The 18,220-nt window shown below is 50.2% G+C and overlaps 1 protein-coding gene across 1 annotated transcript in view; it reads left to right on the forward strand.

The window, feature by feature from the left end:
- Positions 1-3,285: 3,285 nt before the first annotated feature.
- The window catches only part of LOC105704259 (protein sax-3), a 113,484-nt gene continuing 98,549 nt past the window's right edge, over positions 3,286-18,220 (forward strand). The window contains exon 1 of the mRNA XM_012433320.1: positions 3,286-3,418. Within this exon, the coding sequence (XP_012288743.1) occupies positions 3,319-3,418 (100 nt within the window). The 5' untranslated portion in view covers positions 3,286-3,318. The remainder of the gene's footprint in view (positions 3,419-18,220) is intronic.

The raw sequence follows: 18,220 nt of genomic DNA on the forward strand, positions 1-18,220 counted from the left end.
CCCGCGCACGCGCCGCTCGATTCAGATGTCATGGGGAAAAGTGCACACCTCGGCTCGGCGCTGACGAATTATTTTACCGGAAATTGCGCGGCGACTGCTCGGGCTTTGTGAAAAAACCATCGCTCCCTCCATTCAACCTTCGGGCCCGTAATGCGCGCGGCCATTACGGCCAGCGCCAAGTCCGAGCTTTGAAGTGCATCCCTCGATTTTCCGGGGAAAAATCCCGCGGCCGCGTATAACGAGCCGGCAGCTTCGGAACGCGAAGATCACGGTCGTCGATCCCTCAGATTCGTTTCCACGATTTTATCATCGAGCGCGGAAAAAGAAGAATATCAAAAAAACCGCGAAGTAGTATAAAAAGGTACAAACGCCTCATGCCCTCGTTCGTCTGGATTTATTTAAGGAGTATTCCATATCGCCGTTAATCCGAAAAATTGCGTTAATTCGTAAGAGTCGGCGCGGGGGTGGCGGCACTTCCGCGGGGCGCGGCTTCATAAATGTTTCATAAGTCCCAGACAATATGCATATTATTGCGGAGGCGCGGGGGCACGGTGCCCGATGCGGCCGGTAAAGGGGAAGTCTGCAAGGGGGTACCGGAAACGGGGGAAATAATGGCGGGAAAAGTCGCAACGGCGACGGACGTGCCGCGTGAAGCCGGGTCGCTCAGGAAACGGCGAGGCCGCGGATGATAAAATATGCCCCAGCCCTTTTAAAATAAAAGTGGACGCGTCGCGTAGGTACGAGCGAACGGCCGCCTATGTTTTATGCATATCCCTGAATAAAATATGATTACAAAGTCCTTTTGATTTGGACGTATGTAGGGGATCTCCTCGCGGGGGCGGCCGCCGCCGTGTTTGCCTCGCTAGGCGACACTTTTATTGCTCTTAATGCAAAACCGGGGCGTTTTGCCCGCGGAATATCCGCGTCCCCCGGCTCGAGTAAGGGGAGAAAGGGGACGGTAAATTTAAACGTAAACGAGGGCCAGACGAGACCCGCTCGCCGATGAATGAATGGATGCTCTTCGGCTCCCGACACTCTCGGTTTCTTCCGCCCTCCGCTCCCAGAAGCGCCCTCTACTCCCACCGCTTTTTGTCCGATGCCTCGAGAGACGCTCTCGTCTCGAGGACGTTCCTGCAAAATGCAATTATCGACGACGAGTGAGAAGGAGAGAAGCCGGACGGCCAAAGAGACGCCAAGCGGTCGACCGATTTAGCGTGGGAGAGGGATCCACGAATCGACCTGATCGTTCAATCTATCGATCACTCGAATCCAACTCTATTCCCTCGGGAAATCATCGATTTCTACGGTTGAAATCATCTGGAAATCGCAAGCGGGAATATTATCTTCGGCTCTATGAATAATTTTTATCACGGGGCGGTTTAAGATTCCACCCTCCCTCGGGGAGAAGCTTTGAGAAAATCCATCGATCTCCGGGAATGTCTATCCGAGCGAATATTTCCGGCGTCCCCAGCGACGCCGTGGAGCGTCCTGACCTCCGCCGTGGCACCGGAGACATTTGCATTAACGTCGTTAATTTATGATTTACTCGGAGGATCGGTGACACCGACCTCTCGACTCGAGCGGATCTCTCTCTCGCTCCCGCCTGCCGCGCGTCTATCCGTCTCCGTCGGTCTCGCGGGCGTCGATACCCGAGGCGCGCGTCGTCATCCACGGCCCGTCATGGCCGCCGTGGCCGAGGGTTTTCCTTTCCGGAGCCATAATCGTAAATTAAACTCTCGCTCCGTCACGACGCCGACTCCGTCGACCAGACGCGAGTCGTTCCGGAATTCCTCAGGCCCGACCGAGTCTCTTCGCGCGAATTTATCGACGTTTATTCGCCCGTCGGCCGGCTATTTACGGACCGATGCGTGACGGTCTCCTCCATCGGGGTTAATCGTCAAACATAACAACCCTTCCTCTAGATCGGTTAATTTCGATGGACAATGCCTTCGCTTTGATATCTCAATTTAAAATGACACGAAAGGGAAACTAGAAAAATGACATTTCATATGCGTCGCGTTCTTCCTTGGGGACCTCCGTAATCACGTGTTTAAGTTGCAAATGGTGCACCCAGTTTGGAGATAAGTTTTATATACATATTTAAATGCTTTGATATGTATAGAATGACCCTTTCATATCACCTTAACGGGCCCAAAATCGTCCATCTTCGTTTCTGTATTCTTCTTGTATTTTACGGCGCGACAAGATGGCCGCCTCCGGAGGCGCTTCGGACTTCTCTCTTTTCCCTTTCAACAGACTAGCTCTGATCCATGTCCAACGTCGAGGCTGGTACTCGGTCTGATGAATTTTTGACGAGGTCTTCCGAAAGCGCGTCTTGACTCCGCGTTGGGTCAATTGCCCAGTACTCATTGCCGTTTCAATTCCGAAGAGTTGACCCAACGATCGATCCCTACAGCTAACTACGAGGAGTAACCTCCGCACTCGCCATGGCGAATGCGAGAACCAACGATAAGATGTCAACTAAGGCCAACAGTGACCCCATTGTAAGGGAGTCGATCGAGTTTGTGACATGTCTTCGACTCGGAATAAATAATTACCATGCATGATCCTTCTACCGATGGGTGACGTGAGATGAATGTAGACGTCCGACGTGATATTTACACCCATCAAGCGTCGCGTTAATCAAAAGGGATCAACGATCCTGACGTAGTGTTGATCGAGTCTAGGTCCGACGAGACTTCCTGTTGAATTCTTGAGAATTCAATCCGATAGACGTACAGAAAAAAATCACGATTATGACAAGAAACTTTACTTGCCGCAAAAATAAATGGACCAACACAAATTCCATTCATAGTTGCTATACTCCTCTCTAGCGAGAATAAATTGTACATGGCCCATTCGTTTGAGAAGGGACGACAATAACGTTTGGCCCTTGCAAAAAAACTCATTTGCAAATTTAGCAAGGTTTTTATCTAAGGAAGGTCTATCATGCATCTACGATGCGATATAGTTGCAAATATCTTTGTCTTTGGTGGGGTTGTTCCTACAGGAAGCGCAACGCTCTTCTTTGATGAATGTGCAATCTCTTTTTTTTTTTTTTTTCGTTTAAGCGTGCGAAGGATTTAGCTTATGGAAATGTCTGTTTCAGCCCAACTGAGGTCGCCTAGGATAACGGAGCACCCCTCGGACATAATAGTGGCGAAAAACGAGCCGGTAACGCTGAACTGCAAGGCGGAGGGCAAACCCGAGCCCGTGATCGAGTGGTACAAAGATGGAGAACCGGTGCAAACCTCACCGAGCGATGCCAAGTCCCACCGAGTTCTACTTCCCACGGGGTCCCTCTTCTTCCTGCGGGTGATGCACGGGAAAAAGGAGCAAGATGGAGGCGTCTACTGGTGCGTCGCGAAGAACCAGGCTGGGAGCGTGACCAGCAGGAACGCCACCCTCACCGTTGCAGGTAAGACCTCTTCTGGTACCAACACCTCAGGATCCATCAAATCGCGTTAATTTTCGCATTTCCGCGTTAACTTTCCAACGCGTTTCCGCCCCAATCGAGAAGAAACGTGTACTTAAACGTTATTTGAGCGTATAGTGAACGACTATCTTCCGTATGGACTACGTCTAAACGACGTTCACGTTCCACGACTGAAGGGATGGTTTGATATATGTGGAATAGACGTTATATCCGTTTTTATCATTTTTTTTATATCATTCTTTATCCAGTGTTCCACCAATTTGTGTTTATTATCGAAGTCCTGCCAAATCGGGAACCGCTGCGGAAGTTAGGAACCCCAGCTCGCAGATCCCGGATCGTAGCTGGGAAAACGCAAGATCGGGCCGCATAAATTCTCGAAACGCGTCCCGTAACTATGGTGGACCTGTTACGGCGTCCATGATTCACGGGACTGGGTTCGATCGTCTTATCCAGAAGCGATTGCCATCGGCATCGCGAGACACGGACATCGGGGTCGCAGAGGACCGCCACGCGACCTCGCAGAGGCTCAGCCAGCTGCGACGATAGATCGCTCCACGTTTGCTCCAGCTGTTCGGTATCTGGCCTCAGCTGGAATTAATGGACGAAGCATTGGCGCCCCGAGAAGCCGGGAACTTGGATGGGACTTCAATGGCGAGCCGATCGACGCCATGGATGGTGACGAGAGCCGCGGTCGTTAGCGGCTTCTCTGCTGGACCTAGTTAGACCCCATTGTCGAGTAACGGGGATCGAGATCATGGCCGATCTCGGATCGACGAGAGCGAGAGTTGAAAATCGCCGAGTAGTAGGCCTTTTAAGGCTCTAGGTAACGATCTACAAGATCGCGGATCCCCGAAGGATCCGACACGAGACCACGTGGATCGCGCTTACGTCGCGGTTGCGACATCTAGACTCGATTGCCCTCCACTTTTTCGCGTCCTGTTTTTTTGCGTTACAAATGTTTACAAAGCGTTTTACAAATATTCTGACGTTTTATACAAAAGACCCTTTCGTATCACCTTAAGGTGCTTAAAGGAAACCCTGATTTTAGTGGGGATTTAAAATCAATCAAGGATTTTTTATTTTTTTTTTTTCGGAGAAATCTTGATTTTTATCTTCGACGTTTAGCTGGTCGGCACCGATCAAGGGACGTCGAGGATCCATCAGCCTCTGGCCATCTAAATCGCGCTCGTAATTGCTGGTTACGTAACTACGCCTAGGTGAAGTAACTTCGAACAGGAGCCTCTAAATCCCGACTGGATCCAGCGGGAGTCCCGGTCCCTGGATCGGCGCACCCACCCACGTAAAAGGCTCGCGAAGGGGCAATTAGCATTAATTATGATACGACGGCTCGTACAGGCTTGTTTACAATTACCAGAGTTATCAAGCGGCATAATTCCGCGGCACACGTCCGTTTATTTTATCCTCTCTCGGCGGTCCGGGGCTGGGATCACGAAGGGCACTCTTTCACCCCCGGACAGAGAGCAGCCCTTCGAATTGCAAAATAGGAAAAGAAGAATCTCTGCCCCGCGAGGATTTACGATTATGCGAGTCGTAATAGGCGAGCCCTTTTGTACGCCGCGGACGAGCTGCGTGAGCTTTGTCTCCGGATGCGGAAACGCGGGGAAAAAAGGTCCCGGAGGGGGTAGAATAGGATTTTTCCCAAATCCCTCCCTAGTCGTCGCCAGGTTTTATAGGGTCACTGGGGAGGTTTCGACGTAACGTCTTTTTCAACCCCCAAAAAGTGACCGTTTGCATCCAAGCCATCAATACAGAGTCGGGTAATTTCCCATTGGTAAATTTGAAAAGTCATCTAAAAAATATTGTAATCAATATACACCAATGTAATTATAATTATAATTTTTCTACGCGAATTTCACAAAATTACACCGTCATTTTATACTATTATAAATTCATTTAGAATCTCATAATAAAAGCGTACCGGGTCCACTGTTAAGGCATGAAATTTTCAATTTTACAACTTTCGGCACAACACGTGTACGAATTTTATGAATGCTTTTCAATTTTCAAGGGTGGCCCCTCGCCCGGGCGTTTCCATCGAAAATCCATTATTACCGCTGAGTGGAGGTTTATTAATGGAGTCTCTGGGAAGTAGATTCGACCCAGCGACCCGGTTCCACTTTTGTCAACCCCAGTTTGGACTCTTCCTCGTATCACCGAGGCGTAAAGTCGGCCAGCTAGCCAGAGCTCGCGCGAATTACCGCTAAGAACAATTACGCGAAAAGCTGCTTTGCGCGGTGCGTACCGGCCGGATGTGAAAATCCGGATTTCCGAGTTCTCTTTCTCTCTCCCTTGAAACTTTTCGGTGGAAAAGGCAAGGCGGCTCCACAACGAGCATGGCACGCTCGGCCGGACCAGAATGGAGGGAAAACTCGAACGAAATATTTGGCCTAGATCCCCGCCGAAACGTCGGCGCGCTCCACCGCGGTAAATTGCATTTAAACGCCGACGTCATTTGCATAAGGCCCTTTATCCGGCGGGGCACTTTTAACGTCGAACGTCCCTGCCTCGCTTCCTTGTCCTCGTTCTCCCTGGCACCGGAATTACCATCTTTTTTAACCCAAGGCTTTGAACGGCCCGCCACTCTCGCCAGGAATACTCCCATTGGCTTTACAAGCGCACACATCCGCCGCAGATCCACTATCGATTATCGGTCCCGACTCTTCCTTTTTTCCCCTGGGATTGCATTGAGATTCAAATCGCTCGTGGTTTCCGAGACGCGTGCCCACAACCTCTCGGTATTTTCGGGACCATTCGTTCCCAATGGTCACTTTTCACAGGATAAAAAAAAAAGTCACGGGGACATTCGCCCAGAGTATCATGAATTTTAAACATTGGAAATCACCGAAACATTTTAAGGTTATGCGAAAGTGGCGTCAAAGAGGTCCCGTTTATCAAACTTTCCTCCAGACTGGGCGTACCGAATCGATTCAAACTTTATAATATAAAATTCTTACCAAATCGCATTGTTGTCTGTCACATGAAATCAAGGGCAAAATCGGTTCTCAAAGAGGGAAATCGGTGAAAATGATTTCCAGGTGAGTATCCCTCGCCATAACACCCGAATCTCGTGGGAAGTTTGCAAGTCGATCGGTTCAGCTGAAATCCCGGGGGAGACTTGTCCACGGGTCGGCTAAACTCCCGGCGACGTCCGTGTAATTTATCGATAAGGTCCAGGGCCCATTATTCGGAGACGCGGAACCAAATCGAAGTCGGGAGGCGCCGCCGAGAGGAACGGAGAGAGAGGGAGGGGCTCCCACCCTCCACGGGGGCGCATTATAATGCGTAGCTTACTGCTTTAATGGGGACGTATGTAGAGTAGCCTCGCTATTGTCCCGGCGAGCGCAAAAGTCGTCCTCGCCCCTCGGCTCACCTGACCGGGATGCGCCGGGCGCCAAGCCATTGTTTCCCGGCGGACCTCCCGCAGGATCTAACGAGCGGCATTCGCGTTTTCCCCGAGATTCACTCGAAATTTTGACCACTGAGGTAGTCGACCATCCCGCGGTCCTCCACGAGGCCCTCGGCAGGATTTATCGACGGGATGCTGCGCTCATGGGAGTCCTCCTCCCTTTTAATCCCCGTCAACGAAGTTAAGATATTGGCCCGCACTCCCGGCGCACCTTCGCCGATAAATATACCCGGGGAATGCGGGTTCCTGGCGAGGAGCTAGGATAAAGCCCACTTCCCGAAGGAGGGTCGAAGGCGAGAAACCTCTGGCGACCTGGGGTTGCTCGATTTATCCGCGTTGTTTGGTGTTATCGGCGTCATTCGACGTTATTCGGGGTTATCAATGTTACTCCACGTTATCGGTTCGGTCCTTCGAGGGATTTTCTTACAGCGACCTGGACAAGATCCTCAGGGTTGGAAATCCGAACTCTGGTAGAGGTCCCGACCTGGTCGCGTTTCTGGTCTCACTCGAGTGGAGGTGCCGAGTTAAGGGAGCGCCCGGCAGGGCCCGGTATCGTGTGTCTTGTAAAACGAGTACAGGGCATGATACCTGAATTATATACTTACCGCAAGCCCAACTACCGTGTATGCGAGTATGCTCGGTGCGCATTCTCACAGCGGCAACTCTCAAGTACCGTAAAGTAGAGCCCTCCGAGCACTCGGGCTTTCAGCGCGGAACTTTTAATTCAATTATACCGGCGAACTTAATGCGCCAGCCTTGGGGGACCTGTCCTTGATTTCGATTTAGCCTGGAAATGAAATCCGCCGTTTCAGCGGTTGGCTTAGAAACGAGCCAGAAAGATCTAGTTCTTGAAGAACCTGCAACCCCGGCCTGTAATCAAAGGGCGATCGGCACCTTACGAAAGGTGATATCTCGCCCTGTAATCTGCGCCCATCGGACGGATACCATCGAACCCATCACTGACGCGCGATTATCGATATTCCCGGTTAAGTGACTCCGCATCTTCCGTTGGACCCTCTCCAACAATGAGTCGTCAGAAGGAGACCAGTCGAATGAGCTTGCACCTTCGTTGGGGTAGGTCGCCCTCGGCTACCGGCGAGTCTACGTTTTAATGCAAATCCACTGTCGAGGCTCTGATCGAACGATCCAATTAAAGCACCGACGGGCAATTCGGTTTCCCATCGACCCATCGCGTCGATCGAGAACGGAAGGTCAACCCACCCCAAGAAAAAACTGTCATGGAACCAACGAAATATTTCGCGAAATAATTCAAGGAATTTTTTTCCTTCGGAACCGTGACGAATTTAATTCAGTTAATTTCAATCGAATAATTATTTGAGTCAACCCAACATTTCTTTGGTTCAAGGAATTTCTTTTTATCCCAGGGTACCGCTCTCCAGCCGAGGGAAAATCTTCCTCCCCTCCAAGAAATTGAATATAAACCCTAGTTTCATTCATCCCGATAAATTGAAAAACTTGGAAATAACGAAGCGAAAGACGAGTCTGGAGGGATCGTTCGCCGACGAGGAGGTCTCTGGGAGGGCTCTGATCAGACCCTGGGAAATGAACAACGGGGCTCGCAGCTCGTAATTTGAGGATTCCATCGAAAACGGGCGTTAGCAAGGGCTCCATCGCGAGCCAGGCGGGGATTTTACTTCCATTAGCTAATAACGGAGCACGGCCGGCTCCGTTCCACGAGGTGAGATAACCCGGCTTCCACCATGGAGGTCCATCAACTAATGAGACGTGGGACGACCTGGGCGAAACGGTCCCGAAACCTGGAGGAAGATCCATCTCGAGGAAAGGCCCAATTAAGACTCCCATCCTCGCCCCTGGAAATTAGGTCGTACAGCTTCCACGTCCCATTTCCCGTTGGGACCTTGTCTCGAAATCCTGCTACTTTAAACGAGCTTCCCGAAGATGGTGCCCGAGATAGGACGAGGTCGCGCATAAGACGCGAGGAAGGGATCGCGGAAGTGCGAAGAGCGCCCGATTTAATGCGTTTTAAGTATAATTTGTAGTTAGCGAGGGACGAGAGTGCAGCCAACTTTGGGATTTGCATGTCGGGGGGAGAGGGAGAGAGCAAGGACCTCGGAAAATCGAGCTCGGCGACGCTTGGCGTCGAGCAGTCATTAAAGACGGATTTGGCTCCCAGCCGAGCTATTGGTCGAAACACTCCCAGCCAAGCAGGGTTGGGTAATTTCCCGTTTTTCTAAGTTTTCTACGTACATTACGTAAACCAGTTTACCGTAGAAAACCCTAGAAAACCAGTAAATTGCGTTTGCAATATGAAGGATACCGTAGATGTTCGGTGTACGGCGTCCGCTAGATTGTAAACGTCTTTTAGCACATTTATAAACCCGTGAATATCTCAATGGAATTATAAATTAATTTAACGCTTGCGTTCAAAAATTAGGTTCTGCGTCGATACGTAAATACCCATAAATCGAGAAAATGAATAATGAGAGGGAACGGAGGGCAGGGTTGGGTAATTTCGGGTTTTTCGAGGCTTTTCACGTATGTTGCGACGATGGGATCGAGTTCTCGTTAGAGGGTGGCTTTTCATTGGAATTCGGGAAATAATACCGCATCTGTACACCGGGGGTCTTTACTCGCAGCCGGTGCCGAGGGAGCGACACCTTGCAGCCTCTTTTTGTCGAGGACTGATAGATCCTCGTGTCTACCAGCGTGCAGAAATTACACAGGCCGTTCCGGTCCTTCCCTTCGGAAGCTTCCTAGGAGCTCCGACGAGCAAAAACGATGGACGAGCTCCGACCATTTGCGGAAGAAGAAGCGACCAAGGCGAGCCGAGTTTCGTCCGGGAGATTTTCTCGATCTGGCGGAAATACAGGATACGAGGAAATGGACTAACGAAATCGCACTCCCACGTCGTTCTCCTTGAATTTCGAATTCGCAGTTCGGTCTATCCGGGGAAAAGACACCATGGGGTCGACTCGAAGAACCCTCGAGGATGGCGAATGTCGGAGTCTCCTAGTCGATAGGAATTGGCTGCTGCCCATGGGATTTGTGTTGGCCAACAACAGAAGATGAATACAATTTATTTTAACGAATTCTGGATTTCCTGGCCTAAAGAGGATTTTTTTTTCATAAGAGGGGAAATTTTTACCAATTTTAGACTGGGCGGAAGAGGTCGGGGTCCAGGGTAGGATCTTCATCCGAGGAAGGAGAGCAATCTTTATCGGGCCGGGAGCTGGTGCCTATCGAAAAGCATAACATCCCCCTCGGCGAGATTTGCCTTTTACTGGAAAAAATATGAGGCTCAATTTGCGTGATATAGTCGGGGCGTGGGCATCCTCCTTTTGATAGGAGCACTTTGGCCCGCTCTCTTCTCTTCGCTCTTCCCCTTCTATGGCGGGCTTCTATGTTTTCCCGGTGCCTTCCTTATAGCCCAGCAATCCAGGGCGAGCCGTGAGGTGAGCACCGTTTTAATACGGGATCGTCTGGAACGCCCGTAATTTACTAAATTGAATATCGCTGCAGGGTGAAACTGCGCCGATCCGCGGCCGAGAAGGTAAGGCTTGAAGAATGAGGCACAAGGAGACGAAAGGGGGGAACTTTGCGAAAATTTCGGATGGAAAATAGGTATCAAAGCGAGGGATGCGTATACGCATCTTCCCAGGGTGGAGCCAAGAAAAATCTCGAAGAGGGGGTCCATCCTTTATGAAGAGGGAGCCAGAAAAGAATCTTAGCACGAATCCACTTCCCGGTCCCAAACCTACGAGTTCAGCTTCCCAGAAACGAAAACACCTCGTCCGCGTACCTGCAAGAGAGTCCTGGCTTAATAGAGATGCCCGCGATAATCAGCGCCCCTGATTGGTCCCTTTTATGGGTCTGGCCCAGGAGCCAACCTTTGGAATTCCTCCGCCTATTTAGATTTCGATAGGACACGGAACCGTGCGAGATTGACGAGCTGAAAGAGGTGCCGACGAGTTCCAGAGTACAGGGCAAGGTTCCTTGGGTCCGGTTACGACATCATGACAGCTCCTACTCGGAAAAGACGCGGCTTTCGAAATGCACCTCTCCTAGCCCTCGACTTTCCATAATTAACGGTTCGTTAAGGCCGTCGCCACCTCCGGTGTTGGTCCGTGGCCATCCTATCCATCCAAGCCCCAGGTGGTACGACGCCTCCCATGGTCGTGGAGACGCCCAAGAAGCGAACGGGTCCTTCGCTCCGAAATATAGGATCCTCCATTCGAGGAAGGCGACCTCCAACCTGGGGTGGACAGGGAGCAAGGTCCAAGCCAAAAGGAAATAAATTGCCGGCGATGGGAGAAACATGGCCACGCATGGTGAAGAATTTGCATGGCGCCTGCCCAAGTGCCAGTGGAGCAGTTCGCGCCGAAGGACCCCCCCTGGTTTTGGGAAAAATATCGAAATTAGTCGGAATACGTTATATCTCGCCTTTCATCTATCTCCCCTGGGACCCTCGGAACAGCTTGGCAGAAACCGGCACTCTCGGTGTCTTCGGAATTTAAATGAGTCCCGATTTACGAGGCGATCCTCGCATGCGAATGCGCGGGAGCAGGCTCGATGACAACTCGCTACATCGGCGGGTAATCCGATATCGTGTTTCCCCGCGGGTTGCTTCAGCCGAGAGATTATCATATTTCGTAGGTTACTTAGTAAATCGTCGGGCAAAGCGGTTCTTCGAGGTCTCCAAGTCGTGATTCGCCCCTAACGAGGAGACCCTGAAGGAGCCTCGAGACTCGTCCCTTACTTCCAGGTCCAGCAGGTGTTCCTGATGGACCGACGAGGAACGTCGATGCATCCCAGTTATCTACCCTATAAAACGAGATACCATCTCCTGGAAACCGAATCCCGGCTCGCTTTAAGCCCTTTTATTCAGAGCCTAACAGTCCCTGAAGACCACTCGTGGAGCGACGTGTCAGGAGTTACGACCGGGTGGTTCGAAGTGGATTCTTGACCTACAGCCTGCAATTTGCCAGGATGCGTGCCGGTAGTTTCCGAAGCCACGTCGTGTTTGTTACGGGAAATGCCACGGTGCCCCGTAAAAATAGACTCGTTTCCTGCCGATCCAGGTCCTCCCGATATCCACCTCATGGATCAAGGATTCCCCTTTCTAGGCTACCGGACGCTGATCCTGTCATCCTGTCGTTCGGTCCAGGTCGAGAGGCCATTCACTCGGAAATCAATGAAATCGATTTCCTTCCTCGATGATCCAGGATCTTGCCGGGTTCCCTCCTGCAGAAACGCAGCTTCCACGTGGAACGGTCCAGGATGCGGTTTGAAGTGCGTTGACTCGACCGGTGGAGGAGAGCCTCCTCTTGTCGATGGGAGCACGTACACGTATAAGAGATGGAGCAACTGCGCAAGAGCAACTACGCAAGCAACGAAGCAACTCCAGTGGAGTGTAACGAGGAGAAGAAACGATCGAGGGAGGAAGCAGAGTCCGTCTTCCCATTTCCGCCTACGGGCCTCGGCCAGGAGGCCGTTCGCCGCATCCGCCGCACTTTTCGCTCGTGAATCATCCGCGATAGAGAGGACCGAACTCGCTTCTTTACCGCGGGCGACCGCGGCGAGTTCCTTTACGATCCATTGTGGATCCCGAGATCCACGTACCCGGGCACCCGGGGACCGGCGGGCAACCGCAGCCATTTTTCCGATCCCAGGGTGGGATACGGCGCGTTCCCCGAGGACCGGGGAGTCATCTGGATACGGGGCCGATACAGGAAGAAACATGTACCCGGTCTCACCTACCGGTGCAGTCCCTGCAGTCGTCCCGGTCGCCGCAGTGGCCGGAGAGCTAGATCGAACGGAACCGGCGATACGGCCCCTGCCGATCCCTGCTGATAGCCCGTGAAATATGGCGCCGTGAAGGCTTCGCCCCTTTCGAGGCCCGCGGCCGAGGTGGAGGGAGTTCCTGATGCCGGACGCACTTTTATCCCCGATAATGACGTGTAACGGTTCGATCCCGCTCCCGAGGAGCATCGCCAGGAGGAAGCATCCCCGAGAGGATGTCGCGGAGATTCGTTGAGATGCCGAAGAGGTCCACCCAGATGATTTCCATCTCTTCGGCGGTGCGCGGAGAAACAAAATCCATCGAGTCAAGGAAATTTCTTTGACCTACCCCAAAAAATATTTCCTTAGTTCGGAGAACAATTATTTTACCACAAATAAATCCTCATGATTCCGAATAAACGTTGCGACCAATTTATTCGAGTTTGATTTATAGCAAATAATTATTCCTTGAATTGTCGAGATATTTCTTTGGTGCTGCTCGAAGAGATACTTCTTCGGTTCAGCGACATTTTTTCCTCGGTGCAGGAGCCACCCCTCGGAAACTCGCCATTTCTCAACAAGTTCCAGGATGCGAGACGGGCGACGCAAGTCTCACATCCTGGAACTTTCATTTTCAACTTTTACCCCCGAGTCGGCTTGTAAATCTTCCCGGCTGATCGTAGTTCTAGCAACTTGGGGCCTCTCGAATCTCTTCAAGGGGCATTCACTCAGGAGATCATGAATTTTATCCCTTGAATTCAACTGGAAATCTTGCATATCTTTTGTTTGGTTGTCATGTCGGACTGTTCTACAATAGTCTTGGCGAGTGTTGCGGGGTTCGTTTCTTTTTTATCTTTTTTTTTTAGCGCAGTTTTCTGGACCAATTCGGCCCGACGAGTCGGGCGCTGCGGAAGTCTCATTGGAGGTTTTCGGCAGGTTTGTCTTTGCTGCTCGTGTACACAGAGTATTTGCCCTGCCTGCTTAAGTATCCCGGCTCGGGGAACGTTTGTCTTGCGCTCGAGTCGACAATGGAGTTTGGATTCTATTTTAGCTGCCGAGATTTCTCAAACTCCTTTCCCGTAAATACTGCAGTCCTCCGGCGCGATTACATGGCCCTTGATTCGAGAAGTGCTGTCGCAGAAGCGATTCTTCCCTTTCGCCCCCGCGAAACTTGTCGAGCTCTTCCCCTTCCTTGATACGACTCGTGGTACATTCGGGGCCATTAATTTACCGTCGGTTCCGTCAAAACAACCCGTAGGAGATCGTGATTTATCCCGATGGAGTTCCTCCCGAATTTACATACGCTTCTCCGAATTCGTTAGGACGCCCGGCCCACGGATAACGGTGATCGTTCCACTTTCCACGGGTCGTCGGGATAAAAACGAAGAAAAAAAAAATAAAAAGAAAGAGACACGGCTCCAGGTGTAATTTCGTAAATCACCCAGCATCCACGATGTATCACCATAGCACCATGTCTAGAGTCGACCATGGGTCCATTGAATTTTTTCCCACCTACTACATCATAGATAAAAAATGCCAACGGACTGTTCCTTCGATTTGGGTACGTCTAAATTTAATATCGAGGTTTCTGTCAGGGACTTTCGACCATGGGTCCTCTGAATTTATGTCTCGCCTCCCCCATATCGTGGATAAAAAATCCCAATGAGTCACCTTTCGATATCTGGATTCGTCGAAGGTTGTTTTCTGTGACTTTTTGTTCAGTCTTGGGAGGCAAGGCGGAAACCTCCAGAGTCATCGATTCCGACGATCGCCCTCGGGTTCTGGCCGAGGATGACTCTAGGGTATCTATCTGCGATATCTCGAATCGAAGTGCCGCGATTAGAGCTGCTCGAACGAGCCTAACGTCCACCTCTCTACGTCCTGAGGTTTTACGTCGGGCGTTTCGCCCTGGTGGATGCTCCGCGGAGATACATCGACGGTAGCGAGAAATCGCACTCGATAATCGATGGCACGGCAATACCTTATCGAAGTATCACAGTCGGGGGCTGAGAAGTCCAGGGGTCCCGGAACGAGGCGATGTGATAAATTTCCACCCACCCACGACCCGGAGGATATGGCGTCCTCTTGCAGGAAATCGCCTCCCGCCACCCACTCGGCATCCCTCCTGGGATTTATCGGCAAAAAGAGGACCTCCCGAGGAATTCCCGAGGTGCACCAATAATCGAATCGGGAGATTTCGGGAATCGATGTGACGGAATCCTTGAAAAAAAAAAAAGGCAACCAGAAATTGCCCCATGGAATCACTTTCGTTATCCTTCGACATTAGGATCCTTTGAGTCCAATTCCATTATCAGCGGCAGATCCACGATGGAATTCACTTTTCCTTGGGATCAAGGAGCGACTCCTAGGAAAACCGAAAGTAAATCCAGCATCGATCGAGTTCGATCTTCCAGAGACTGGACAGGAAGGAGGGTATACATTACACCCGCGTATTATCAGCCGCAATCCAATTTTCCACAAACCCACGGCATCGGGTTATCTCGGCGATAATTTTCACAGGACCACCGGAAGTGGAAGGTCTCTCGTTTCGAGCTGCGGGGAACTTCCAAGGAACCCCGTAAATTCCCCGTAAATTCCGACTGCAGACTCCTCGCGGTCCCTTTGGGACGATTCGAAAATAATTCCAGGGGATAAGATAGCCCCTTTGAAAAATCCTCCCGATGGCGCCTCGATTGGCTTCCGGGGAGATTCATTTGAGCCCGGATTTACGAGGCGATCCCCTCGTTAGTCGAGATTTAATGGAGAAATGGAAATCCATGGATCTTCCTCGCGATGTACAGGCGCGCTTCGAATTGCAAAATCTCCTAGGGGGGAATTAAACCTCGCTTACGGTTTGCGCTAACTCGCCTTAAGGACGAATGTTCATCTCTAACCGCCGGCAATGCTCGGTTCCCGTTGAAAATCGCTTTTTAATAATACCTCCCGAAGATCAATACCATCGCTCATGGGGCCGGCTCGTCGACTCTCCATAGCTCCGTCATTAAACCCACCGACGAGCGCGCCTGACGTCTCTATCACCGAGGATTGATTAATTCCCTACATAATGTTCGGCATAATAGGACAACCTCGCTTAACATATGCCTCTCGTTACAACAAAATTACGACCGCGTCGCCGGCGACCAATAAACGCGGCCGTATCCACTGAATCATCGCTTCGTAAAAATTTAACGTTCGCCTTCGATCGAATCAATGACAATTTCAGTCAAATAACTGATCCACGAATTAATAAAATATTTCTTTGGTACCATTCAATGAATTTTTTTTCTCAGAGCAAAGGACGAGGGAAAAGTACGCGACGCGATTAAGCAATCGTCGCTCATTGCGACTCTTACCGCATTAGGCGCAGCGCTCATAAAACGCGACCATTAATCATCTCGGGATACGAGGATCATTTTTCTGGAATATCCGAGAAGGCTTGTCCTTAACTCGATGCCCTATCACGACGCATATGAGCCGAGGACTCAAAGGGCGACCTGGAGGGAGAAAGCGAGAGAACCTCTCGGGTCCAAAGAAGGGAGTGGATTATGCATGATATTACCCTGAGAGAGAAAAGAAAAAACCTCAAATGAACCAAAGAAATATTTTATTAATTTCAAGAATAATTCGCTGGAAATAAACTGGAATAAATTGGACGCAACGTTTAATGAAGATGATAAAACTTTATTTGGGGGTATTCCAGTGAAATAATTCAATTGACAAAATATTTCTTTGGTTCGGTGACACTTCTTTTTTTTTTCTCAGGGTATACCCTCGGTATTCCTGATTACCATCCAGGAGTGAACGACGCCAGTCACCTGCTCCCTGACAATCCGTAAAAGCGACTCTTTATTTCCACCGTAATTCCTCCTTGTCGGTAACATCGAGTACCTCGTTAGAGGAACGTGTCAATGACCAGGTAGGGCGGTATCACCGTTCAGAAAAATTTGTCAATTTGCTCGGCCCTCAATTAAGTCGTTAGGGGTCGACTCGGCCAGCCTCCTCGACACTCGATGGGGATCTACTTGTTGGCAAATTGCGCAAGTGCGTGTTCGCACCGACACTCGAGAGAGGATGCACCTGCTGATCGCTAGTTGGTCGTTAGTCGTAACCTCGAGAGGGCGCATTAGTACCGAAAATACATAATTGCGATTTAATCGATGCCCTCCAGGATACTAGGAGGGTCAAGATGAGTCTCATTAAGGGCTGAGGATGAGGAATTCCGGTCCAAAGATGGTCCAGCTGAGATATGGTCCATGGACCAAAGCCTCCGGTAACTGATGCACGCGTTTGCGGTTTCTCCATAGAAATCGCGAAATCCCGACACCAATTATATAATTCCTGGTCCATCGTTAAACAATCAACATATCCAAGTGAAGACTATATTTCATTGGTTTAAGGCGATATGAAAGGATCATTCTTTATACATACATAAAACCTGAAAATATTTATAAACCTTTCTCCAAACTGGGTTCACCGAATTATCTGAAACTTTAATGCGTGATCATGGAGCTGCAAGGAAGAACGCGATATTTATGAAATTTCATTTTTCACAAAAAAAAAAATGTGATCTTGGTTCCAGTCTAGGCAAAATAGAAAAAAATGAATTTTTCTTGAAAAATGAAATTTCAGGAACATCGGGTTTTTCCTTAGGGCCTCCATGATCACCATAATATTTCGACGTTTTGATATATAGAACGACAATTTCGTATCACCTTGATGTTTCTTCGATTCCATTCAAATAATTTCCTTGATAAGAAATGATTTTCTCATGGCGATGAGGATGGATCCGCGGAGTTTTATCATTTTTTTTTTCTTCTTTTCAATTATCCGGAGAACGTGCCGCTGCGGGAGATTCGGGATGGGTCGGGGGTCGACCGGTCTCCTCGGACGGGGTCGTGGGTCACCGATCGCCCCTCGACCTCTGGAGAATTATTCCGCCATCCGAGGGGTGGCTCTCTCCGGGTGTTTCGGAGAGACGCGCTAAATACCGAGAGGCCGGGCTCAGGTTTTCTCTCGGGGCCATAATTGGCGCCGGATAAAGGATAATTGGCAGACCGGCGAGAGTCCGGGGGGGTCCAGGGGCGCATTCAGGACTCCCCCCTTTTCCGATCGGAACGACCGAACGGTGGTTCGCCCCCGTTCCGGGCGGAGAGATCGCCCCGATTAACGGCCTTTCCCGGGATCTCCTTCGGCCCGGAGAATTATATTTGCATTATCGAGCCGCCTCTCCGAGCATTGTCGACCATTAAAAACGAGTTTGCGCCGCGGTTCCGTCAGGTGACGACCGCTCGACTTTATCGCGACTCAGGGCGCATGCGTGCCCGGAACTGGTTAGAGATGCGTTCGGGAACTGACAGTAGATAATCTCAAGACGCCTCGCTCATTAAGATGATATGAAACGGCCATCGATATACACATCACCCTTAAAATATTGATAAAACTTTTCTGCAAACTGACCCCGGCAAATAATTTGAAACTTCAACACGCGATTATGGGGGATACTAAGGAAGAACGTGAAATTTAATTTCTGATATCAAATGTTATTTTTTTATTTACCGCAGGCCGGGAATAAAAATACGTATATGTTTTTTCTTATG

The sequence above is a fragment of the Orussus abietinus genome, unplaced genomic scaffold, assembly GCF_000612105.2.
Source record: "Orussus abietinus isolate OABI.00-Male unplaced genomic scaffold, Oabi_2.0 scaffold11, whole genome shotgun sequence".
Lineage (NCBI taxonomy): Eukaryota > Metazoa > Arthropoda > Insecta > Hymenoptera > Orussidae > Orussus > Orussus abietinus.